General features: G+C 49.8%; 1 protein-coding gene across 1 annotated transcript in view; it reads left to right on the top strand.

Annotated features, from left to right (window-relative positions):
- The window catches only part of Syx5 (syntaxin 5), a 177,117-nt gene that overhangs the window by 122,521 nt on the left and 27,630 nt on the right, over positions 1–26,966 (top strand). Inside the window, exons 7-8 of the mRNA XM_050182368.3 lie at positions 8,633–8,689; positions 15,369–15,590. Of these exons, the coding sequence (XP_050038325.1) occupies positions 8,633–8,689; positions 15,369–15,590 (279 nt within the window). The remainder of the gene's footprint in view (positions 1–8,632; positions 8,690–15,368; positions 15,591–26,966) is intronic.

Here is a 26,966-nt window from a genome sequence, read left to right as displayed (position 1 = left end):
GGACTCCGTGGCCGCTCTCCAGACTACATCATGGTCAATGTATCGGGGTGCTCCTCAGCCACCTAACAAGCACCAGAAGGTATGTTGGCACCACCACAAGTTTGGCAATGCCACACGGAAATGTTCATCGCTTTGTGAGCTCTCGGGAAATGCTTCAGGCAAGCATTGGGTGACCAGTGGCACTGCCACACTACAACATCGCTCATCCATGTTCTTCCTAACCAAACACGACAGCGGCATCCACTTCCTCGTCAACACAGGTGCCGAAGTAAGCGTAGTCCCAGCCTTGACCACGGATTGCAAGTGCCTGAACATGTCGTCTCTACACGCGGTAAACAAAACGACCATTGCCACGCGCGGAAACTGCTCCTCAACTGTTAGTTAGGCCTGCAGGGAACACTTTGCTGGGTTTTCATAGTGGCCTATGAGAAATTCACTATCCTCGGGGCGGATTTTCTGTACCACTTTGATCTCTTAGTCTACGTGTCTGACCAGAGACTGCGTGACCCGAGACTTCGTGACCCCATCTGACGCAGTGAGGTAAGAGGCAAGCCTTCAAGACATTCGTCGCTCAACCCTACGCTGTTCAGACCTGCTGGCACTCTTTGATTCACTTTCATACTGAACAAATACCATATTTACTCACATAATGAACACACTTTTTTTCCCAAAAAGTGTGCACAATGTTGGGGGGTGCATTCATTATGCTGGGTAAAATTTTGATCTTTTTTTTTTCTCTGCGGCCGCCTCTAAAGAAGTAGGTTTCGCTTGAAATGCAAACCATCGATTGAGATAGAAAATGTGTAGACAGCTACATGAAGTAAGGATAGTAGTTTTATCGGCCGTATAAACTTGCAAACATTTGCTTCAATGCAAACTAAGTGGTAAGAACGCAGCATGCACGAAGGTACGAGCTGCCATCAACTTAGCCCCCGACACGGATCGTTTTGAAGAAGGGGTAAGGTGTGCAGATACAGACACAAGAGAAGTGAACAACACAAATGCTGACTATCAACTGAAGCAAGCACTGAGGTGAAAAAAAAGAAGGAAGACTAAAAACTTATCTGCGCATGCTCTGGAATGGTAGCACCATGAGCGCATGCTCTGGAATGATATCAATCAGAGGCTAATGGAACATAAAAGGTCGTTAACCGGTGGATTGCCTTCCAATCTTTCCTTACATTGCCAAGATTGTAACTGCGCACCTATGTTAGATGAATGCGCGATATTGTATAGGCATCAGAATGAAGATACACGTCTTATGGTCGAGGCATGGCATATCAAAAATGGTGGAAGTGCATGTATGAGTCAGCCTTCGATTACTTTATGTAAGGAAGAGATTAAATGCCTTAACAGTTACCTCTCGTGTAGACCGGCACATGTACCTGAATGACACGTGGTGCTACCATTCCAGAGCATGCGCAGATGAGTTTTGGCTTCCTTCATTTTTTTCAACTCGGTGCTTCCTTCAGTTGATAGTGGGCATTTGTGTTGTCCACTTATCTTCTCTTGTGTCCGTGTCTACACGCCTTACCCCTTCTTTACATTACGATTCCTTACCAACTAGCTCAGCTTTCTGTTCTAAAGGTTTTGAAGTTAGGGCACGCCACGGCTGCGCAATGCGCAGTTGCTGCCGCAGTAAAATGCTGCCCCCTTCTTTCCTCCCCACCCCCCCAGCGACATGCGTGTGATGGAAGACGGTGCATTTCTTTCCTGCTTTCCTCCCTTGTACATGGGAGATTGAGCCACGATCGTCGGCACCCCTCAGGTGCGCTTGTGCAATACGCAGTTGCTGCCAGAGTATAACCTCCCCTCCCCCATGTTTCGCCTGGGGCCTTTTGCACAACGGCGCGTGATTGAGCCGCGATCGTCGCGTTCCCTCGCTCGCTTTCACTCACACCTACACCATACGGTATGGGTGGTGGCGACAACGATGGCGATGGCAAAAATTCGCCTGGAGCATCCATATAATTGCTATCGCTATAAAAGTAGGAGACACGATATGATTTGGCATTGGACACAGCACGAGACAATGGCATTCACTGGGCGCCATATCAGACGCCGAATCGTACCGTGTGTCTCCTACTTCACAGCAGGAAATTTAGGGTGCGAACACTATGCCAGAAAAAGAAAAAAACGCATTTCTTCATTGGAAAAGTGGGGCTGCTTTCATTTTGAGTGCATTCATTATGCAAGTGAATATGGTATTCAGACCTGACGCACCAACGCCAAATCGAAACTCAAGTGAAACATGCCGTGTTCCACCACATCAACACCATGGGACCACCGGTGCATGTGTGACTGTCAGCTATCGCCCAAAGATCCAGTAGTGGCACAGCAGGAATTTGACCATGTTGGAGTTGGATATCATCCAACCTTCTTCCAGTCACATAGTTCATAAGCTGTCATCGAGGGACTGGCATATGTGCGAGGACTATCGAGCTCTGAACATTGTTACGATGCCTGACAGGTGCCCTGTACCACATATCCATGACGTACTGGCAGGTGCAGACGTTCTAAAGGTTCATAGACTGTGTTCTACGTAGTCTCGATTTTTGCCACAGCTACCTGGATGATTTGTTTATCGCGAGCAGCACTCGAGAAGAGCACTTACACACTGTTTTTCAACGCCTATCTGAACATGGCTTTATTGTTAACGTGGCCAGGAGTAAACTTGAATGCCCGAGTTACCGTTCTTGGGCCACGTCATCTCTTACTCTGGAGCACGGCCACACACATCTAAAGTGCAACTGATGGAAGACTTCCCACAGCCAACTACGAAATGTCAGCTACGTGAATTTCTAGGATTGATAAACTTCTACCACCGCTTTGTGCCTAAGTGCGCCCAATTCATAGAGCCACTTTATAGACTGCTGAAGACGGCGGAAGGCTCCTCAAGCGACCTGCCCTGGGGCATGGAAGTGAAGAATGCTTTCCACCAAAGCAAGCAGGCCTTGACAATTGCGGCTCTCCTGGCATACCCACGACCAGGCATTCCACAGTTTTTAATGGTGGATGCTTCGGACACAGCTATCGGTGCCGTGTTGCAGCAGCTCAGTGACAGTACATGGCACCCAACTGCATTTTTCTCAAGGAAGCTCACGCCTACTGAGCGGCTACAGCACCTTTGGGCACAAGCTGCTAGCCGTCTACTTCAGCATACTCAAGTTCCGTCATTTTCTGGAAAGCGTCGAGTTTTTCATTTTAACCGGCCATAAGCCTCTGACCTACGCTCTTCACTCTCTCCGCTCAGATGGTGGCACACACGCGACGTGTGAACTTCGCCAACTGGCATACGTCTTAGAGTTCACGACAGACATTCGCCATGTAAAAAGAAGCAACAATATCGTGGCTGATGCCCTTTCATGGAGTGCTGTAAGTGCTGTCAAGTGTTCCAGAGGGAATTACCTTCGATACCCTGGCGGCAGCTCAGAGTGAAGACAAAGAGCTTGTAGCGGCAGCAGCATCGGCATCGCATGAGAGTTACGTAGACACTTGCGTCCACACAAGGCACGAGTGGCTGGCACGCTCCGGCACGGGCTAGTGTTTCGAAGGAGATTATTAAAAGAATGCTACGCTAAGAAGTTGAGTGTCGGTTTTTCCTCTCCCACGAGAGCCCGAGACTTTACAGGTCTACGTGGTCGCTCGTCGCCACAGTTTGTGACCGCGGAGGTGATACTACCATATGCTCCTGTGGTAGAGACGACCATGGACTAGACCAACACTACGAGAGTTCAAGGCCAGAACCCTTCTGTGGAACGCGGTGTTCGGCCCTCACTGTCCGCCTCCCACAGTACTGGGACCAGCATCCTTCAGCGTGGTTTCTTCAGGCCGAATCGCAATTTCAAGTCGCCAGTATCCGCTCTCAAGCCTGAAAGTTTAATTACGTCGTTGCAGTGCTCTCGCCCACCGCCATTGACGAAGTAGCAGATTTGTTGAGCTCCCCATTGTCTACCGCTGCCTATGACGATCTCAAGGCAGCCCTGCTACAGCACACAGCAGCTTCACAGCTTTCTCGCAGCCAGCAGCTTCTGTCCGTTGAAGCACTCGGCGACCAACGCCCTAGTCAACTTCCTCGCCGAATGAGCCAGCTGCTCGGAAACAACGCGAGATCCATCGATGACACGTTGTTGCGCGAATTGTTTTTGCAATGACTCCCAGCTAACGTGCAGATGGTCCTGGCTACAGCCTCTGCCATGGACCTTACCGGACTTGCCGCTTTGGCCGACAAAGTCATGGAAGTAGCCACCCCAACCATCGCAGCCACGGCATCGTCACTGGGTGACAATACAACCGCCCTGCAAACCCTTCCCTGCTCTTCAGCAGCGCAATCTACGCTCCACTCCTTGTGTGAGCGCCTGGAACGCATCTGCGGAGTGGAAGATCGCCGCACGTCATCTCGTCACCCAAGCAGCCGTAGTTCCAGCAAATCAAGATGCACGGACACCCACAATAAAACATCAGCTACAACGTCTGGCGTTTGCTACTACCACTGCCGTTTTGGAAACGACGCTCGTCACTGTCGGCGTCCCTGCGTTCGGCAGAGAAACAGGCAGACCGACCTCTAACGGCAACGAGTGGTCCAGCCCAACACACAAGTCGCCTTTTCTATGTGACGGACAGAGTTACGGGACAACGATTCTTAGTCGACACAGGAGCTGATGTCAGCATTCTCCCTGCCCACCACTCCGACCGAAAAAGGACACCTGTGTCATTTTTGCAAGCCATCAACGGCACCAGGATTCAAGTTTTCTCGTCACGCTCCGTCATGCTAAACCTTGGCCTTCGATGAGCGTTCCGCTGGATTTTCCTGGTTGCACATGTCCGTCGTGCAGTCATTGGAGCAGGCTTCTTGCACAACTACGGACTCCTTGTCGACGTCCAACGATGCCGTCTCATCGACTCTGTGACCCAGCTATCCATTCCCGGCGTCCCATCATCAGGCACATCGCTGATTGCACCTGTTTCTGCCATGTTGGACAAACCTTTCGCCAAGCTCCTAAGCGAGTTTCCCACTTTGATGCGCCTGCTGGACTGGACGCAACCGGTGCAACATGACGTGTGCCATCACATCGTCGCCTCTGGCCCACCAGTTTATTTCCGACCCCGGCGTTTGTCCCCGGAGAAACTCAAGATCGCTCGCGCGGAATTCGAACACATGCTGCAACTTGGCATCATCCGCCCTTCCTCCAGTAATTGGGCATCACCACTTGACATGGTGCCTAAGAAGACGGGAGACTGGTGCCCATGCGGTGATTACCAGGCACTAAACAACGTTACAGTTCTTGATTGCTACCCTCTACCGAACATTCAGGACTTCACGGTAGCATTGCACGGTGCGACTATCTTTTCTAAGATCGATCTCGTTCGCGTCCATCAGCTACTGGTCGCTGAAGAAGACGTTCCCAAGACTGTGATCACCACACCCTCCGGTCTTTATTCATTTCTCCGCATGCCTTTTGGCTTACAGAACACTGGTTAATCCTTTCAGCGTTTCATCGATTCCGTCACCCAAGGCTTGCCTTTCGTTTTTGCATACATTGACGACCTTCTCGTCGCAAGCTCTTGCGCAGAGAACATCTTCACCACTTGCGGTTGTTGTTTTCACGCCTTGCCAGTAGAGGAATTGCCATCAACGCCGCCAAGAGTGAATTCGGTAAGCCCGAACTCGAGTTACTCGGTCATATCGTCGATGCAAACGGCATTCGACCACTGCCGTCCAAGATTCGCGTCATCGAAAACCTTCCCCGACCGACCACACTCACCAAGCTTTGCCAATTTCTCAGATTTGTCAATTTCTACCACCGATTCATACCCCATTGCGCACGACTTATGGCTCCACTAGACGCTCTGCTGGTAAACAAATGTAAACAAGTGCTTCAGTGGACTAAAGAGGCCACCAACGCTTTCACAAGAGTCAAGTCTGCCCTCGCCAACACTAAGCTGCTTAGACACCCAAAGCCAGATGGGCCTATTGCCATCATGACCGACGCTTCAAACACTGCTGTTGGTGTCGTTCTGCAGCAATTCATCGACAATTTGTGGCATCCACTCGCCTTTTTTTCCAAGAAACTGAAACCTGCGCCAAGAAACTGAAACAGCGTATTCGGCCGTGAATTACTCGCCGTTTACCTGGCTATCAGGCACTTTCGCCATTTCCTAGAAGGCCGTGCATTCACTGTCTTGACTGACCACAAACCCCTTGTGCACGCAACGAATCGTTTGGCGTCCTGTTAATCGCCCCACGAGATTCGACACCTTTCCTACTCCAAGTTTACAACAACATTCTGCCACATCAAGGGCACTGACAACATTCCAGCCAACATTCTGAGTCGTGTGTCAATGCCGTTTCCACGTTTACGTCGGAACCTTTCATCATCAAGGTCGGCTTACTCACCAGTCAACAGCGTGATGACTCTGAACTTCGTACACTCCGGAATTCATCAATGTCCCTGAAATTGGAGGACGTCGTAGTCACCCCAGATGGTTTGTATGTCGTCTGCGACACTTCTACCGACACACCCAGACCATACATTCCGGCATCTCTTCGCAGACGTCTTTTCAAAACCGTGCACAACTTGTTACATCCTGGCATACACGAGACACAGAAGCTTCTTTCCAGTCGTTTCGTTTGGCCTCGCCTAAATGCGCAAGTTCGCGATTGGGTTCGCTGCTGTTTCTCGTGTCAGTGCTCTAAGATCCAGCGTTACCCCATTCTACCTGCAAAGTCTTTTCTTCCACCGGATGCTCGTTTTGACACCGTACACCTGGACCTCATCGGCCCTCTCCCACCTTCGAAAGGTTATTGCTATACATGTATACTGACATGCATCGACCGCTATACATGGTGGCCAGAAGCCACACTTATATCTGACATTTCAGCACCCACTGTTGCAGCAGCTTTCGTGTCTACATGAATCACAAGGTTCGGCTGCCCATCCACAATACTCACCGATCACGGTCGGCAGTTCGACTCGGCACTCTTCAACGAGCTACTCAAACTACTCGGAACGACACGTTTTCGCTCTAGTGCTTACCACCCGCAGTCCAATGGACTAGTTGACCGTTTTCACCAGCATCTCAAGGCGTCCCTTATTACGCATGAATCACCAGAGAAGTGGGTCCTGCATTTGCCTCTCGTCTTACTTGGCATGAGAGCCGCACTCAAGAGTGACCTAGGTTGCTCCTGTGCGAAGCTAGTTTACGGCACTCACCTACGCCTTCCGTGCGATTTCTTTGTCACCACCACCAAATCACCTATGCCATCACCTGCCGACTACATTGCCAAACTGCAAGCTTTCTTCATCCAGGTACCTCCCGTGCCTACACGTTCGCAAGAAGCAAGGTCTCCGTACGTTTCTCCTGCACTCACCTCTGCTACTGACGTTTTCGTGCGTAACTGTGCTGTGCGGAATCCTTTGCAGCCACACTACTCCGGGCTACAATGGCATTAGGTGGCCAACATGAGTGTTAGCATTCGCACCTCCCCATTAAACAAAATGCAGTTGAGCACCAACGTTCAATGAACAACAACATATTCTGCCTAGTCCTGTGCAACAAAGCAAATCGATCTTAGAGTCTTTGCATTTTATCATTGCTGGCAAATGAGGTTATAACCTCATAATGTGAAGGAGGAGTGAATGAAAACTTGGGGAAAGCCCGCGGACATTGTTGGGCAGACATGTGCAGTGGCTACTGAAAGCTTGTCGTGTTAAAACTATTTTATCCTCGATGTTGCTTGAAACAGTTCCGCAATGTCGGTAAAAGAAAGTTCCTTTGCCCCCCCAAATGGTTCTATTATTCTACAAGTATTTGATTTGTGGTGAGGCCCGTTGACCAAGCAGCTCCGAAGCTGCTCCAAGATGGGGATTTTGCCGCTGCTGGAGCTGCTCCAAGACATTCCCGGTTGCCTCCACCCGTGTGTCAGTGCTCTCAGATGTCATTTTTGCCAAGTGATCTTTTTTGATGGAAACAGATAAAAAGATTTAGCCAATGCAAGCACGCTTTTTCCACACTAGGTGGGCAATAGCCGTCACAGTCTGCTTGCTAGTTAACCAAAACTGATGTTTTTGGTTACTAGTGTTACAGCGCTTCTTGCAGTGGCAGTACTGCAGAGGAGGGCGTTGCAAGATCCCATAGCAATATATGCAATTTTAAAAGCTCTATTTATTTTTGAGATATTTATCAACCAAAATTCACCTATTTTCTTCTTTAGTTCTGAAACTAGGCATACAGTTTGCACCAGAAGCGCAGTGTCTTGGTCTTTGAAAGTCAAGATGAAGGAGATAAACAATGCCAGGTGTTTCATCTGTGTGGAACAAATAATAAAACTTGTTGCAAAATTTAATTATGAAACATACAAGCAGTAAAACATCTCCTTTAAAGGTATAGGACTAAAAATTCAAGTGTGTCGCATCTTGTGCTATTAAAAAAGAGCCAGTTTGGTTGAGCAAAGTGATCTCTTGCTGCTGAAGTCTGAAAAGAGCGAGAAGTCTGGTTGTTTTTTTAATCTTGGCACAGGAACACTGAGCAAACCGTGCATCATTACTATAACAGGTTTAAAGTGTCTTGGGATGCAGGGTCACTTCCTTTTTGTGTCAACAGCCTTGACTTGCTGTCCTCTACTTTACAGTCGAAGCTGGCATCCATGTCCAATGACTTCAAGAGCATCCTAGAGGTCCGAACAGAAGTAAGTGATCCTCTGGAATGGAAAAGCTTTGTGTTTGTGCAGGGTTTTGCTGGTGCTGCAGCATCTCAATGACGCCCCCGTCCCTCGGGACAAAGTTCCAGGTGGTGGGCTCAGAAAGAGCGAGATGGATGAAAGTAAGCGCTTGAATGTGAACGCAAGTTGAGGGCTAGTTGTGGTCCCCAGGGAAGAGTTATGGAGGTGATCACACACAGAACGTCTCCACCGTTGTGCCAAGAACAATAGGTCAAAGGTGCACCTGCTTCAGCTCACATCTGATAGTGGAAAAAGCGACCACATTTGTGCTTCTTGAAATAAAAAAACTGTTCTGGCCATACTGGCGATGGCTGACACCTGAACATTGGCGAGAAAGGGGATGGTGCAACAAAGACGGAACAGAATCGGAGAAACCATGAAGTAGGGACCAAAAAAGTAGATGGCCTATTTCCAATAATTACAGCATTTATAATAGTGAATGTTAGGGTAATTTACTAAGACATTTCGCCTCCCATGCAGGGGACACACCAGCTATAGTGGGCATGAATGGGGTGAGCAGTCAAATAAGAGAACCCATTTCAAGAGGCACAAGCTGATGGGCCATTGTATCCAGTAAGATTCCAGAAAATGTCGGGGGCCTTTTAGCATTGTTCCGGCCGGTGTCGAGGCGTTTTCAAAGTGGACCCACAGTTCATCCATGTCGCTGCTCCCCCCAGGTGCATATGCCCATGACAGGCACATAGCGATTACGGGAGTGGAAAGAGAGAAGCATTTTACTGAAGGGAAAATGACAAGCATGCAGAAAGCTCTATGTAGCAACCACAGATTTTTCTTTGTTGAAACAACAATGACTTTGGTGTTCTCTGGATCACGACCAACCCTGGCTTTGTGCCTGTCACCGGTTGCGTACACAAAGTGCACCACTGATGAGATCCTCCATGGAGAAGAGATGGCACGCAGCCTGATCGTGGTTGAACTAGGAAAGAACAGTGCCAACTAAGATGATCACGAGTGGGAGAATGACACAGGACAAGCGCTAACTTCACCTATCTTTCTATTTTTTTCTTCATCTATCTTCATCCATTGGCACTTGTCCTGTATCGTCTCCCACTCGTGATCGTCCTAGTTGGCACTATACTTTCATAGTTCAAGTATGCACCATCTAGCCTAAATGACTTGCAAGCGTACCATATTTACTTGCATAATTATCGCACTCACATAATGATCGCACCCCTAAATTTTGTTGTTCAATTTTGATTTTTTTCTTTTTTCCCATGTGATGATCACACCCCGAACTTGCCGCAGTGATATGTCGTGTGCCAAGTCTAGCTAATGATGATCGCGCTTACCATCTGTTGACTGCTACGCGAATGACTCTTCACACCAAGCAGTCTGCACGCACCAAACAGATTTTGCCCACATCATCCGAGGTGATTGGTGCACTTGCACTAGTCTGGTGCATCTGCGCGAATGTGTAAAGTTGCAGCCTCAGCTGCTCCGGCTCCTTTAGACCACGTGAAGTGCGTGCGTCACAGGCAGTGAAATTGCCCAAGCAGAAGAAAATACAGGACTATTTCATGTGAAACTAAGCTAGTTTTATCAATAAAGTGATATTATAAATGGTATGTGCTTTTATGACGTCCAATTCCTTAGCAGGCTTATATCCAATTATGTCCTATATCGAGTTCGATATAGCCAGGTTCAACTGCATAGGTAGGGTTCCTCTAAAGAGGAGACAGGGTAAGGGGGGTAAGCGAGGCAACAACTGAGGGTGTGTTAGCGGCGAGGGGGTAGAATTTAAGAGAAAGGTGTGTTATTCAACATCGGTGGAGGAATATGAGGAAGCGCTATGTGTCAACTGGCCGTGTGTTTTTTCATGGAAGGGGCCTGGACGAGGGCAGGGGTAATTACTTGCTCTGCTTGAGGCCAGTGAGCTATCGTCTCACTGAGAGAATAAAAGAAGCGACAGAAAATGTTGCTCGTGGAAAAAAAGATTTGAAGATGGAATAAATATATAAATCAAACAAAAAAAGGAATTGAGGAAAGAAAAGAAAACACTAAGCAACCCAATGAAAAATAACTGTACTCACAGAAAGCTTTTCTTAGCTATGAAGCGAAGGTTATGGAAACTAAGCACGCCTCTTTCACTGCTGCTGAAAGTAGTCCCACAGTTTTGTTCACGTTTTCTTACGTGGGACATAGAAAGCAATATTCTTTGTTTTTTACAGCACCTATTTTGAAATGATACGTAACATTTACCAGTCAGCTATCAGTACTTTATTGTATTTTTAGTTAGCTCTTTCGGCTTTTTGCATACCCGTAACCGTCTCATGTTTGCACATTCATGAAACACAATATGGCGCCTGTGTCTTCTGGTGAGTGTTTGCCACTTGCTGTCCCGCCAATCAACTTCCCTGAGAGGCCGTTGCCGACTTCAGCAACAAAAGACTGTTGAAGCACACACAAAAATGTTTGCAGCGTCTGCACGGAAACCAAGTGAACCCATCTGGAAATCGCAACCATCAGCATGTACAAATGAGCGAGCGAGCTTACTGCTGCGCCGTCTCTACCGACTTCAGCGTCGGTTGTGCGTCTAAGTTCTAACCAACACCGTACGGCTGCTTCGGAGCTCTGATGCAGGCTGCGATGTTCACTGTTCAGAATTTGTCCACATCGGGTGTAAATAAACATTGATTCATGCCGAGGTAATTGTATTTGCCTTTACTAAAGTAAAGAGGTTGTGCGAGGTTGGCAGAATTGAAACCGGTGCCGAGCGTGCGTGGACTACATTGCGTATGAATACAGTCATGTGCAGGAGCTCCGCCCCAGTACCTTCCGCTTTGTAGCCAAGAAAAGTTGTACACGAGTATAACTGTTGTTGCATGTAGCTTGAAATTTAGCATAGCAAACAGATTCTAAAGTTCCTTTTGAAACGTTTATGCCTATTGGTTGTGACGTCTTGAACTTATGGATGATGTATGATTCTCTGTATTTTCTGCCTAGCACAGAATGGAAATTTGTAGGAAGTAGAGTTTAAGGCCATCAAAATTATGACCTGGTTGGTTGAAATGCTTGATGATGGCTTTGAGAAGTTTTTTAGCTGTGTCTGCGCGATGTCCGTTTAACCTGACATTCATTGTTAGTCCTATTTCACCGATATATTGTTTTCTTACAGAAGGAACATTCAGGTCAGCCAACAACATTCCCCCATAATGAAAGCATGTTGTCGCCCCAGGTGCAAGACCTGCAGGCACCTTCAAAATGACATTGAAATTAAAAGCACCACAAGTAATTATACACATGAAGTGAAAACTAGCTTTACTTGCACTAGTCTCGATGTGATTTATATGCTTGAATGTTATGTGCTTGAATGTCCCCACGAAGAACAAGCGCTCTCTCCAGTGCGCAAAGAGGGACAAAGTCCCAATAACCACATTAAATAATAAAGCGATAACCTAAAGGTGATCGCTCCTTTGTATTAGTCTTCTTTAGATATACGTCACCTAACGTCTTTCCTATCTCTTATTCACTCATAATGCCATTTTTTACCTTTCAGTTTCAATATAGGTGGAATTGCAGAGCACTCTTATGCAGCTGAGGTGACATGAAAGGCATGTTAAGTAATTTCTCTCCTGTGGCTTTGTGTTTGCAGGAAACAAACCTAGGTGATGGACATAAAAATGTGTTAAAAGGCTTCAGTGTTGTACGGCGCAAATGTACTCAGACGCGCGCCACCTTTCGGGTGGTGTAGTCATTGTTCTATAGGGCGGTATCGCAGCTAAAGAAGTTGCCATTAACAGTCACATAGAAGCCGTTGCTGTCACCATTTTAGCTCGCAAAACCATCACCATTTGTTCACTATACATTCTACCGCATTTGCATTTTACTGTAAAAGATCTTGAGTTAATTTTAAACCAGCTACCTGAACGTTTCGTAATAGTGGGCAATTTTAACACCCATAACATATTATGGGGTAGCAAAACAACTGACACCAGGGGACAAACACTTGGAAGATTTCACCCTAACAAATGACATGCTATGCCTTTCAACCCTTTGAGGGTCGATTTTTTTCCCCATATGCGACTGCTTAGGGTTGATTTTTTTTATTGCAGATTTGAGTTCTTCTTAGGGACTTATGCCGAAAGTATTTATCATAATTTTTCTAGGGTGACTGTAGAGTGAGAAAAAAATTTTTTGCGTGGGTATATGTGCACTCTTTATTCATGAATAACAACAAAACTTATCAGAATTAAAAATTTGATGCATTTTTATGCACATAGGTCAAGGCTTTGAAAATCCGCACATGAGAATATTTCGCAAGTTTCGAATGTTCCTGCTCTTACACTAATACGTACGTCCATAACGTAATCGAACTGCATAGGTGTGCGCACTCAAGAAAACTGTTTGGTTGTGTGCCCATCATAAAAAGCAACACGTGCGACAAACTTTCGCTAATCTTCATCTTATCGCCAACCAGCTAGGGTAATTAGTTCTCGCGAGTTTTTAAAAAAAGAAAAACGGAAATGCATGCAAAGTGGCATCCTTCTTATGCGCACCCCTGTGAATACTAAACGAGCGAGAAACAAGCGGTCACTCTTTAAACGATTATTAACGAGATAGCCATCACTTTGGCAAGCGCAAAAAGCCAAAACCGCCTCCGAAAGAAAATCGAAACGGCCGCCCACACGCGTGCGCGCCAATGCGCGAGTGGTAGTATATAGACGCGCTGGAGCACACTAGCACTAAAACAAACTATGCGACGAAAAGCGAGAGAGAGAGGCGCATGAAAAAAATTTCCTGTATCCCCACATAGTGGCAGCACATGACAGAAAAGAAAAAGTTGGGAAATTGGCGCGCTTTTTAAACGTACAGACGGCGCTGTAGATATACGGCATCGACCATTTTCGGACTTGTGCGTGGCGCCATATATTTACGTCATTGACCGTCAAAGTCACTCTTGCTGCAACCTACTGCTCATGAAGCACAGGAGCTATGAGCTGCGTAGATCTGGTGCTGTGCTCTCCATCTCTCTTTAGCTATTTTCAATGAAGTGTTATCGATAATCCCTATGGTAGTGACCATATGCCTACTGTCATTAAAAAAACATCTCCTTTCCCTACTATACCACTGAGATCACTCTGTTGAAACCTACGTCTAGCAAACTGGCCTTGTTAAGAACGGCCAGCTGCAGTGCAAATTTGCCAGCCATTTACGCCAGCGGTGGCAACCTCATCTTGGAACGCCGCCGCCAACCTGAGGCATCAATTGGGTTGAATTCACAGTAGTATTGAGACAGTCTTAATACTTCATTATGGTGTTGAGCAGCAGTAGTGTCTGTCTAGTATACAAAGTGCCAGCGTTTGGCGCGCTCACTCTTTTTGAAAGCTCCAACAGTTTGGCACGAACCATACCTGAGCTCCAAGCTAAGCTCTAAAGCCGCAGGGCTGCTAATTATCTATTTTTCTTATTAGCAGCCTTTAAATAGTACCTAAGCAGACTATGTGAGCACCTGGCAGTGAGCTGTGGTGGTGCGGATATGGCAGATGTACACGACTGCTGATCTCTCAGTTGTGACTAGACCTGCAAGCACAGGTGCACTGCTCGCTCAACATTTGCTGGTGGATGGGTGTCTCTCTCAGCATGCTTTCTCATTGTTGCACCTGTGATTTGAGCGCTTGCATGAATGCCGATGTGTTGTGTTGCTGTCGGGGGCTCAAACACGTACTCGGAACACGAGCAATGGCTATCCAGTATAGAGTGCTGTGCAGAGGAAGGCACAACATATCTTTTATGTCACAGGGCGCACGCATGCACCCTGCTTACTTACCCGTCACTTACCCATGCAAAATATGCGTCTCGAACAATGTTGGAATGCAATGCTGCAACAGTGAAACAGGCAAAACGTTACGTGCACTTTGCACTGAGCCTCAGCTGCTTCGAAACCTTTACAGCAGACGGTGGTAGTTGTTCGCTCTAAGGTAGCCAAGGTGTCTTTTAGCTTGGTCACCTCCATGCAGTGAGGCTTTGCTCGTTGAACGCAGACAGCAAGATACAAGGGGACCAGCTTGACTCAGGAAAAGAATGTTTCACACTAAAAACACATCACGGGCACACCACAGTGGGGCTGCAGCACACGAAGCAGTTAGTGTTATACTCGCTCTGTGGCTATGTGCAGGATGTGCAGGACTTGTTCAGTGATGCACAGGAATGGTACAAGTAAGGAAGTCGTATGTCGCTTTCGGTGAGGTGTAATGGTGGCGTCTTTTTTTTTTCGTTTCGGTATGAAACGCATTGATTTTTGCAAAGTGTTTTGTCGCATGCACTCGTATTTAAAAACAAAGAATTTTGCACAGTGGCTACTGTGTGTCTAAATTATCTGAAAGTGGGCTTCTTACGCAGTCAAAAATTTTGTGGCAGTTGGCCTTTAAAAGCTGCTGAAGTTAGGAAATTTCCAGATGCAAGCTGGAATCGGTTAACGAAAAACAAGTGGAGGTCGCTGGGAGAGGCCTTTGTCCTGCAGTGGACATAAAAATAGGCTAATGATTATGTTGAGCGATAATACTGTGTAATACTGTGGCTTTGTCAAGGTTAATTTAGGGTATATGTACTACTCATTCATAACAAGTTTAGACCAAGTGAAATTTTGTTTGCCTCTAAGGGCATGCACGGCATATATGTTGTGCAGAACCTGAAGCACCAGAAGAGCCGCCGCGAGCAGTTCGGCAGCCAGGGTGTGAGTGCAGCGCTGCCCCCGTCGGCCATGGGAGGCGGATCGGTCCTTCTGGCAGACGAGTATGCCTCACGGCAGCAGGGGGCAGGCGGCGGAGACTTCCTCACCATCAACATGGACGAGGGGCCCCGGCATCGGCAGCAGCAGCAGCAGCAGCAGCTGCTGCTCGACGAGCAGGTGGGAGACATTTGCCCGGATGAATGTGCATCTTGCCGTATATTATTAATAATATTGTAAACTTGGATAAACACCACACAGAGAAGGAGAAGCACTCTAGCACTTGTCTCCTGAAAGGGACACCTGCTTCAAGAGCAAGGCACATCACAGCACACTATGACGAGTTGGTTCTAGTCATCTACAAATAATGGGCACAGACAGCAAGCTCATCACTATCTCTTCTCCTGTCTTGTTTCAAGTCTAGTCTAGTACACTCACAAGTTTTTATTAATTGCTGTTCTCTCTATCTCCTATATTTTTATCTTTTTATAATTTCAGAGTGTCTGCACCAGGAAACATTGCCATTGTTATCTTTGTCTGTCAAAAATTTGCTACTGCCTTGCATGACAAGCTAACCGGTGGGACCCTACTATTATGCTCATCAACGTAGTATTTTTTCTCGGTGGCACACCTAGAGTTTGGTATCGCACGCACAAAGATGAGCTCACCAGTTGGGATTCACTTAAGACACAGCTTAGAGACTTGTTCGACAACCCCCACGGTCACCAACTTGCCGCGCAGAAGGCGCTTCCCGGCTGTGTGCAGACGTCAACAGAGCCCTATGTCACGTACATTCCGGACGTCTTGGCTCTGTGCCGCAAAGTTGACACCCACATGACTGAGTCAGACAAGGTTGCCCACATCCTCAAAGGTATTGCTGATGACGCCTTCAACTTGCTCGTTTGCAACAACGTAGCGACGGTGGATGCTGTTATAAATGAGTGCCGCCGCCTGGAACTCGCTAAAAGCCGACGTATTGACCAGCAGTTTGCCCGTCTGCCCAACACCCCAGCGACATCTTCCTGTGCCGACACTCCTCGTCCCAACAACACTGCCAATGTTACCAGGATCGTCCGGCGTGAGATCGAGGCCGCCTATCTGGCTGCCTTCGGCTCCAGTCCCACCCACCCATCTGCAGTCACGGTCTCACTGATCCAGGCAGTTGTCCGCCAAGAGTTCGAAAACATGGGTCTTCACACCATCTGCTCGGCCCATCGTCCTGATACCCACCCGGCTTCTTCGATACCGCCCCGTCCCGCATCTTCTTACCCACCACGTTTCCGCAACCCATCTGAATGGCGCACTGCTGAGGACAAGCCCATTTGTTTCCACTGCCATCGAATCGGGCACATTTCTCGGCACTGTCGCAGTTGCTGGAGTTCCCCGACCCAGTCTACTTATACTGCCTACTCTCGCCCCCCAGGTGGCCCTTCTCGTCCCTAAGCCGCACGCTCCGATAACGCCGCCGCTGATTCTCCTGCACCGAACTGCTCCTATTCTCGTTCGCCTTTGCCCCAACGACGACAATCTCGCTCTCCCCAGCCCCATCGCTCCTATTCGCCGACTCCCTTCGGACGCCGCTCCCAGCCGGAAAACTAGACGATGCAGCGCCTCGAGGTGACGCTGCATTGCTCCCTACGCCGCCAAATCCTCTACTGATGTTGCCCACTCATCTCAACCTTCTTGACGTGCAAGTCGACGGTGTTTCTGTGTCTGCACTCATAGACACTGGGGCGCATTTGTCCGTAATGAGCGCTGACCTTCGTAACCGGCTCAAGAAAATTATCACGCCCGCCACGACGCCTGTTGTCCGTGTCGCCGATGGCGGAACAGCCCCGGTAATTGGTATGTGTACCGCGCGCGTCTCCTTCGCCGATCGCTCAACAATCATGCAATTCACAGTCATCGCCCACTGTCCCCACGACATCATCCTTGGCTTAGACTTCCTCTCCGCACATTCTGCTCTCATCGATTGTTCTGCCAGTACTCTCTGCCTTGACCTGCCTGTTCTGGATCCTGCTGAACCACACCCCAGTCGCCACAGTTCCGTCGACTTCGTTCGCTTGCCACCTTTGGCACTGACCTACGTTGACCTAGTGTCATCCCCACCAGTCCCCGACGGTCACTACATCGCGGCTCCTATGCAAGACATCCTCCTTACACACGGGATCACAGTACCTCATACAGTTTTGTCTATTACGGCGAATTGCGTCTGCCTGCCAGTGGTCAACTTTGGCTTGACGACACAAGTGCTGCCACGCGGGATGTCTCTGGCCCAGCTTTGCTCATTCGAGGATCACTCAGTAGCCTCCGTTGCAGTAGACAACACTTCATCCGATACTCCTCTACCATCGCAGTCGGCAAATTGTACCATCGCTGACTTACAGAAAATGATTGCGCCCGACTTGCCGTCCGAGCACGCTCGTGAACTCTACCGCATTGTTTTCCTACCACGATATTTTTTACTTTAACGATCGTCCTTTGGCCCAAAAAACAGGTGTCAAACATCGCATTAATACCGGCGATGCCCCTCCTATTCATCGCCGCCCGTATCGAGTGTCACCAGCTGAGCGTCAAGTTATTCACGCAGAAGTTCGCAAAATGCTTGCTAAGAACATTATTGACCCATCATATAGTCCATGGGCGTCACCTGTTGTACTGGTCAAAAAGAAGGATGGCTCATGGCGCTTTTGCGTGGACTATCGGCACCTTAACAGGGTTACCAAAAAGGATGTGTATCCCCTACCTCGGATTGATGACGCCCTTGACTGACTCCACGGTGCTCGCTATTTCTCCTCTATTGACCTTCGCTCCGGCTACTGGCAAATTGCCGTGGACGATCTCGACCGCGAGAAGACTGCTTTTGTAACACCCGACGATCTTTATCAATTCAAAGTGATGCCGTTCGGTCTATGTAACGCCCCTGCCACTTTGGACGCGTGATGGACTCCCTTCTTCATGGTTTCAAATGGTCCACGTGCCTGTGCTACTTGGACGACGTTATCGTATTGTCACGTGGTAGTGACGGGGAAGAAAGCAGCAATACAGTGGAATACAAAACTAGCTTTTATTGGGCCAACCTGTGCCCACAAAAACAGGCTACACTTATAGCACAACGATAGCGGCGAACACCGTCGGCGATCGTCGGAAATCTGATCAGCTGGTCAAGCGCGTCGGCTTTTCAAGAACAGTCGTCGAATGTTCCAGACTAATCGTTCGGACCCGCGTGCCTTCCACAAAGTTCTACACCATTCGCGTCAGGTGATGAAATCAGATAACATAAGGTTCGGCGACAACAGACAGCGGATAGAAGCATCGATAACTTTCCAGAAACTTCGGATACATGGAGGCGCATCCCACGCTGTGCGATTACATTTGTTAGGCGGCGAAAACGTGGTTGCCCGATAAAGATAAGTACACGTGTCAATACCCCCCTCTTAAAGAGCATCGTCATGATGCTACAAATATAAGAGAGTGAAACACAAAAGGACACTTAATAAACATAAGTAACAAAACAACGAAAAGAAACAAAGTCCAAAGGTCAGTTACGCGAAGCCCCAAAGTTCATTAACGCTGGTAGTACGGCTTGAGTCGCACAACGTGGACTATTTCAGGTCGTGAGCGGCGCCGCTGTGATAGCGAAATGCCGTCTGGCACGACCTCATAGTCTAGTGCGCCAATACGTCGGATGATCTTGTACGGTCCGAAATAGCGACGCAAAAGCTTCTCGCTCAGTCCTCGTCGGCGTATAGGGGTCCAAACCCAAACACGGTCACCGGGCTGGTACTCGACGAAGCGTCGTCGGAGGTTGTAGTGTCGGCTGTCAGTCCTCTGCTGGTTCTTGATTCGCAGGCGGCCGAGCTGTCGGGCTTCTTCTGCGCGCTGGTGATAGGTAGCGACGTGAAGATTTTCCTCGTCAGTGACGTGCGGCAGCATGGCGTCGAGCATCGTCGTTGGGTTCCTGCCGTAAACCAGCTTAAATGGCGTGATCTGTGTTGTTTCTTGCACCACCGTGTTGTAAGCGAATGTTACGTACGGCAGGACCGCATCCCACGTCTTGTGCTCGACGTCGACGTACATTGCTAGCATGTCGGCGAGGGTCTTGTTCAGGCGCTCCGTGAGACCATTCGTCTACGGATGGTAGGCAGTTGTCCTCCTGTGACTTGTCTGGCTGTATTGCAGAATGGCTTGCGTGAGCTCTGCTGTAAAAGCCGTTCCTCTGTCGGTGATGAGGACTTCGGGAGCACCATGTCGCAGCAGGATGTTCTCGACTAAAAATTTCGACACTTTGGCTGCGCTGCCTTTCGGTAGAGCTTTAGTTTCAGTGAAGCGGGTGAGATAGTCCTTCGCCACGATGATCTGCTTATTTCGGGATGTTGATGTCGGAAACGGTCCTAACAAGTCCATCCCGATCTGCTGAAAAGGTCGGTAAGGAGGCTTGATCGGCTGTAGTAATCCCGCTGGCCTTGTCGGTGGTGTCTTGCGTCGCTGACAGTCTCGGCATGTCTTGACGTAACGGGCGACATCGGCGGTTAGGTGCTGCCAGTAATACCTGTCTTGTATCCTCGATAGCGTCCGGGAGAAACCGAGGTGCCCAGCGGTCGTATCGTCATGTAGGGTGTGCAGTACTTCTGGACGCAGCGCCGACGGAACAACAAGAAGGTAGCTGGCGCGGACTGGTGAGAAGTTCTTCTTCACGAGTAGGTTGTTTTGAAGCGTGAATGAAGGTAATCCACGCTTAAATGCCCTAGGGACAACGTCGGTGTGCCCTTCCAAATACTCGACTAGGGCTTTTAGCTCCAGGTCCCGTCGTTGTTGTTCGGCGAAGTCTTCCGCGCTTATTATGCCAAGGAAGGCGTCGTCATCCTCGTCATTTTGCGGCGGCGGGTCAATGGGGGCACGTGATAGGCAATCGGCATCTGAGTGTTTTCGTCCGGACTTGTATGTTACAGTGATGTCGTATTCTTGTAGTCTGAGGCTCCACCGTGCCAGCCGTCCTGAAGGGTCCTTTAAGTTAGCCAGCCAACACAACGCGTGATGGTCGCTGACCACTTTGAATGGCCTGCTATAGAGGTAAGGACGAAATTTCGCAGTAGCCCAAACGATGGCGAGGCATTCCTTTTCTGTTGTAGGATAATTGCCTTCCGCTTTTGACAATGACCGGCTAGCGTAAGCTATCACGTGTTCATGTCCATCTTTTCTCTGGACTAGGACGGCACCGAGGCCTAGGCTACTGGCGTCAGTGTGTATTTCGGTATCGGCGTGCTCGTCGAAGTGTGCAAGTACGGGCGGCGACTGCATACGTCGTTTCAGTTCTTGAAATGCGTCGGCCTGCGGTGTTTCCCACTTGAACTAGACGTCACATTTAGTTAGCTTTGTCAGCGGCTTAGCGATGTGTGAAAAGTCCTTGACAAATCGCCTGTAGTAGGCACACATGCCAAGAAATCTACGCACTGCCTTCTTGTCGATGGGCTGCGGGAACTTTGCAATGGCAGCTGTCTTATGCGAGTCGGGGCGGACTCCAGACTTACTGATCACGTGACCTAGCAGCAGAAGCTCATCGTAAGCGAAGCGGCACTTTTCTGGCTTCAGAGTAAGCCCTGATGACTTGATGGCCTCTAGTAATGTCGCAAGCCGCCTCAGGTGATCGTCGAAATTTCCGGCGAAGACGACGACGTCATCCAAGTAAACGAGACAGGTCTGCCACTTCAATCCTGCTAAAACCGTGTCCATCACGTGCTGGAACATTGCAGGCGCCGAGCACAGTCCGAATAGCATAACCTTGAACTCGTAGAGGCCGTCTGGGGTGATGAAGGCAGTCTTATCGCGATCTCTTTCGTCAACTTCTATTTGCCAATAGCCAGACTTGAGGTCCATTGACGAGAAGTATTTAGCGTTGCAGAGCCGATCCAATGCGTCGTCTATTCGTGGGAGGGGGTATACGTCCTTCTTCGTGATCTTGTTCAGACGACGATAACCGACGCAGAAACGTAGGGTTCCGTCCTTTTTCTTTACCAGGGCAACAGGGGATGCCCACAGGCTTTTCGACGGCTGGATGATGTCGTTGCGCAGCATTTCGTCGACTTGTTCTCTTATAGCTGCATGTTCTCGCGGCGAAACTCGGTAAGGGCTCTGGCGGAGTGGTCGAGCGCACTCCTCAGTGATTATGCGATGCTTGGCGACTGGTGTTTGTCTAATCCTCGAGGACGTCGAAAAGCAGCCTTTGTATCGTCGGAGCAGAGTTCTGAGCTGCTGTTGCTTAATCACGGGGAGACTTGGATTAATGTCGTAGTCTGGTTCGGGAACCATCGTCGTCGGGGTAGATGTGGCGGAATCCAAGAGGACAAACGCATTACTTGTCTCCAGAATTTCCTCGATGTACGCGATCGTCGTGCCCTTGTTCATGTGCTTGAACTCCTGGCTGAAGTTTGTCAGCAACGCTTTCGTGTTTCCTCTGTGCAGTCGAGTGATCCCTCTTGCGACGCAAATTTCACGGTCTAGCAGTAGACGTTGGTCGTCTTCGATGACGCCTGCTACGTCAGCGGGTGTTTCGATGCCGACCGAAATGACAATGCTGGAGCGAGGCGGGATGCTCACTTGATCTTCGAGCACACTCAAGGCGTGGTGACTACGAGGGCTCTCCGGCGGTATCGCATGATCTTCCGACAGCGTTATTGACTTCGACTTCAGGTCGATGACTGCGCCGTGTTGGATGAGGAAGTCCATGCCGAGAATGACGTCTCGTGAACACTGTTCGACGATAACGAAGGTGACAGGGTAAGTCCGGTCGTGAATGGTAATTCTTGCCGTGCACATTCCAGTCGGCGTAATCAGGTGTCCTCCAGCGGTCCGAATTTGAGGGCCTTCCCATGCAGTCTTAACCTTCTTCAACTGGGCGGCGATGTGTCCACTCATGACGGAGTAATCGGCGCTTGTGTCCACTAAGGCGGTGACTGCGTGGCCGTCTAGAAGCACGTCGAGGTCGGTGGTTCTTTGTCTTGCGTTGCAGTTCGGTCTTGGTGTCGGATCACGGCTGCGTCGTGTTGAACTGAAGCTGGTATGTCGCGTCGTCTTTTGTCTGTGTAATCTTGGCTTCCTGACTTCGTTGGGACGGCGGCGTGTCGTTATTATGTCGTCGAGATGGTCTCTTCGTCGTCTTCGGCGGCGGCGGAGGATCTTCGTCAGTTCGGCGAACAGCAACCGCACCTCCATCGGTTGCTGCTTTTAGTTTTCCGGATATGGGCTCGCTGACCGGCCCCGGGCTGGGCCAGTGTATGGTCGGCGCTGCGGCGACAGGTAGCGGCCTGGTGATGGCGAACGCGACGGTCGTTGAGAGCTCCATTGAGTAGCGGCGAGGTAGTCGGCGATGTCACGTGGGCGCTCTCCAAGCTGTGGACACGGCGCGTTGACGGTGAACCCTCTCAATCCCAAATCGCGGTATGGGCATCGGCGATACACATGGCCGGCTTCTCCGCAGTGATAGCGGTGCGGGCGGTGGTCGGGGGCTCGCCAAATGTCCGTCTTCCTCGCGTAGGTGCGCTGGGCGACGGGTGGATGTGCTGGCGGCGGCGGACGACGGAATTGCGGCATTACAGGGCCCTGGCGCGGTCGCGGAGGAGGACCTTGACGGCGTGCGACGGCGGCGTAGGTCATCGCTTCTGGCTGGGGTTGCGGTAATTGAGGTTGCACCTCTGGAACTCCAAGCGACCGCTGAACCTCATCTTTGACGATGTCAGCGATCGAGGTCACTTGAGGCTGCGACGACGGGAAGATCTTTTAAAGCTCTTCTCGTACGACTGCCCTGATAGCCTCGCGCAGGTCGTCGGAGGCCAGTGATTGAACTCCGGCATAGCTTGTAGAGTTGGTGCGGAGGTCGAATTGCCGGTTTCGCATCTCGAGTGTCTTCTCGATGCTAGTGGCCTCGCGAAGAAACTCGTCGACAGTCTTCAGTGGGCTTCGTACCATACCGGCGAAAAGTTCCTCTTTTACACCACGCATCAGTAGCCGGACTTTCTTTTCCTCAAACATTTCCGGGTCGGCGTGGCGGAATAAGCGGCTCATTTCTTCTGTAAAAATCGCGGTGGTCTCATTAGGCAGCTGCACTCGGGTTTCTAGTAGTGCTTGGGCTCGTTCTCGGCGTACGACACTTGTGAATGTCTGCAGGAAGCCGCTACGGAAAAGTTCCCAGGTCGTCAAGGTGGCTTCTCGATTCTCGAACCACGTCCTGGCGGCGTCCTCCAATGCGAAATAGACATGTCGCAGCTTGTTGTCGCTTGCCCAGCTGTTAAACGTAGCGACCCTCTCATACGTTTCCAGCCAGCTTTCCGGGTCCTCAAATGTGGAATCGTGGAACGTCGGGGGTTTCCTGAGCTGCTGCAGCACGATGGGCGACGCTGGGGCTGCCATTGGGGTTGACTTAGCCACAGTCTTCTTGGTCTTCTCAGGTAGAAGTCCGTGCTCCGGGGGCAGCTGTTGAAGACGGCGGCTTGCTCGATGGTCCGGGACTAGGTTGGTGTTCTCTTTGCGGTCCGGGTTTGAATTACGGCTTGTCGGGGGTGTCCAGTACATGAACGTAAAGCACCTCCACCAGATGTCACGTGGTAGTGACGGGGAAGAAAGCAGCAATACGGTGGAATACAAAACTAGCTTTTATTGGGCCAACCTGTGCCCACAAAAACAGGCTACACTTGTAGCACAACGATAGCGGCGAACACGGTCGGCGATCGCCGGAAATCTGATCAGCGGGTCAAGCGCGTCGGCTTTTAAAGAACAGTCGTCGAATGTTCCAGACTAATCGTTCGGACCCGCGTGCCTTCCACAAAGTTCTACACCATTCGCGTCAGGTGATGAAATCAGATAACATAAGGTTCGGCGACAACAGACAGCGGATAGAAGCATCGATAACTTTCCAGAAACTTCGGATACATGCAGGCGCATCCCACGCTGTGCGATTACATTTGTTAGGCGGCGAAAACGTGGTTGCCCGATAAAGATAAGTACACGTGTCAGTATTCTCCCCAACGTTCGCTACGTACCTCGAGCGCCTCTCAGCAGTCCTGGACGTTTTTCGTCGAGCCGGTCTGCAACTCAACGCATCGAAGTGTCAATTCGGCCGTCGCCAGACTACCTTCCTTGGACATCTCGTTGACGCGAACGGAGTGCAACCGGACCCAGGCAAGATCCATGCTGTTGTGCACTTCCCTGTTCCGAAGTGTGTCAAGGTTGTGCGCAGCTTCATCGGCCTTTGTTCGTACTTCCGCCGTTTCGTGAGAAATTTCGCCGCAATAGCACGACCACTAACCGAGCTTTTGAAAAAAGACGCCCCTTTCCAGTGGGGCGATAACGAGGCCTCTGCATTCTCACATCTAATCGACATTCTCACAACGCCTCCCGTTTTGGCCCATTTCGATCCTTCTGCGCCTACCGAAGTCCGTACTGATTCCAGCGATCACCAAATTGGCGCAGTACTGGCACAGCGCCAGCGTGGCCACGACCGTGTTATCGCTTATGCCAGCAGGCTCCTCTCACCCGCGGAGCGCAACAATTCCATCACTGAGCGTGAATGTCTGGCCCTAGTTTGGGCGGTTGCGAAATTTAGCCCATACTTATTTGGCCGACCCTTTTCCGTTGTCACAGACCATTACGCGCTTTGCTGGTTATGCTCACTGAAAGATCCTACAGGAAGACTTGGTCGCTGGGCCTTACGCCTCCATGATTTTTCATATACTGTCACCTATAAATCTGGTCGACTACACAAGGACGCTGACTGCCTGTCTCGCTACCCGGTCGACGAGCCTGACGACGCCGACAGTAGTAGCGCCAACGGCATTTTCTCTGTGTCTGCCTTCGCTAACATCGCCAATGAGCAGTACCGAGACCTATTGCTGCGAGCACTTATTGAGCGTCGGCGCTCTACACCTACTGACGCATTCGTTCGCCGATATGTCCTCCAGGGCGGCATTCTGTATCGAACGAACTTCCTCCCTGACGGCTCTGATCTTCTTCTTGTCATGCCAAAACAGCTACGACAGACTGTGCTCTTTGAGATGCATGATGCACCCACTGCAGGACATCTTAGGGTAACCCGCACGTACGACCGCGTCCACCGCCGCTTGTATTGGCGTGGTCTCGCTCGCTCCGTTCGACGCTATGTTGCTGCCTGTGATCCCTGCCAGCCTCGGAAAACACCTCAGGTGCTACCTGCCGGTCATCTCCAGCCGATCACCGTCCCTGTGGAACCGTTCTTTCGTGTTGGATTAGACCTGCTCGGTCCCTTTCCCACATCATCCTCTGGGAACAAATAGGTAGCCGTCGCGACTGATTACGCCACCCGATACGCTATCACTCGGGCTCTCCCTACCAGTTGCGCCACTGACGTCGCGGACTTTCTCTTGCGTGACATTATCTTGCTTCATGGCGCCCTGCGACAGCTGCTTACTGACCGTGGTCGAAACTTCCTCTCAAAAGTTATCGCTGACATTGTGCATTCCTGCTCCATTCAACACAAACTGACTACCTCGTACCATCCTCAAACCAATGGCCTGACAGAGTGGTTAAACCGTTCTCTTACCGATATGCTTTCCAAGTACGTTTCCAAAGACCACCACGACTGGGACATTGCCCTTCCTTACGTAACATTTGCGTACAATTCTTCTCGGCACAACACTGCCGGATTTTCTCCATTTTATCTACTGTACGGTCGTGAACCTACCTTGCCCCTAGACACGGCACTTCCTCCTGCTTCGATCTCAACAAGCGAGTATGCACGCGACGCCATCGCCCTCGCCGACCATGCACGCCAGCTTGCCCGTGCTCGACTGACGGCCTCACAAACCACTCAGCAGTGTCAGTACAACGCCCGCCATCGTGACGTACAGTTTTCGCCTGGTGCGCTCGTGCGCCTGTGGTCGCCCTCTCGTCACGTTGGACTTTCAGAGAAGCTCCTTTTGCGGTACACAGGGCCCTACCGCGTGCTGCGCCAGGTGATGCCTGTGACTTACGAAATTGCTCCTGTGGGTTCAACCTCGTCCTCTCCTCTGGCATCTCGTGATGTCGTGCATGTCAGTAAGCTCAAGGCCTACTGCACTGCTTCCGAGTCCGATCTTTAGTCGCTCCGGGACTGCGCTTTTGCAGCCGGGGGTAGTGCTACGGAACAATATGTGCGATCACGAAAAGGCGAGCAGTGTGAAGACGACGACGACGATTAAAAGCTTGCGGGGGCTGTTGCCTCTTGGCCAAGCGCAACGTATTTTCTTGTAAATATACTTGTACATAGCTTTTCGTCTGCGTCTTCCTACGTAACAATACTGCCAAAGAAAGAATTAATATTGTTCTAACCAAGTGTAAGACATTTTAAACATTTACAAAAACAACATGTTAACGGTTACACTCCTGCGAGAAATTTGCACCAGCAGCAAAGAATACATTTCATTACTGCTACTGTGTGTGGTTGAGCTCTGTGCCACCAGGTGGCTGCACCATGCACACCATTCACATTTGCACTTCTGCTCATCCCGTGAAATGACACAGTCAAACAGCCATGCCCTCTCCCCATAT

The sequence above is a fragment of the Dermacentor andersoni genome, chromosome 7 (genome assembly GCF_023375885.2).
Source record: "Dermacentor andersoni chromosome 7, qqDerAnde1_hic_scaffold, whole genome shotgun sequence".
In the NCBI taxonomy this organism is placed as follows: domain Eukaryota; kingdom Metazoa; phylum Arthropoda; class Arachnida; order Ixodida; family Ixodidae; genus Dermacentor; species Dermacentor andersoni.
The sequence above is the reverse complement of the archived record's forward strand: the minus strand, read 5'-3'. Positions and strand labels throughout refer to the sequence as shown.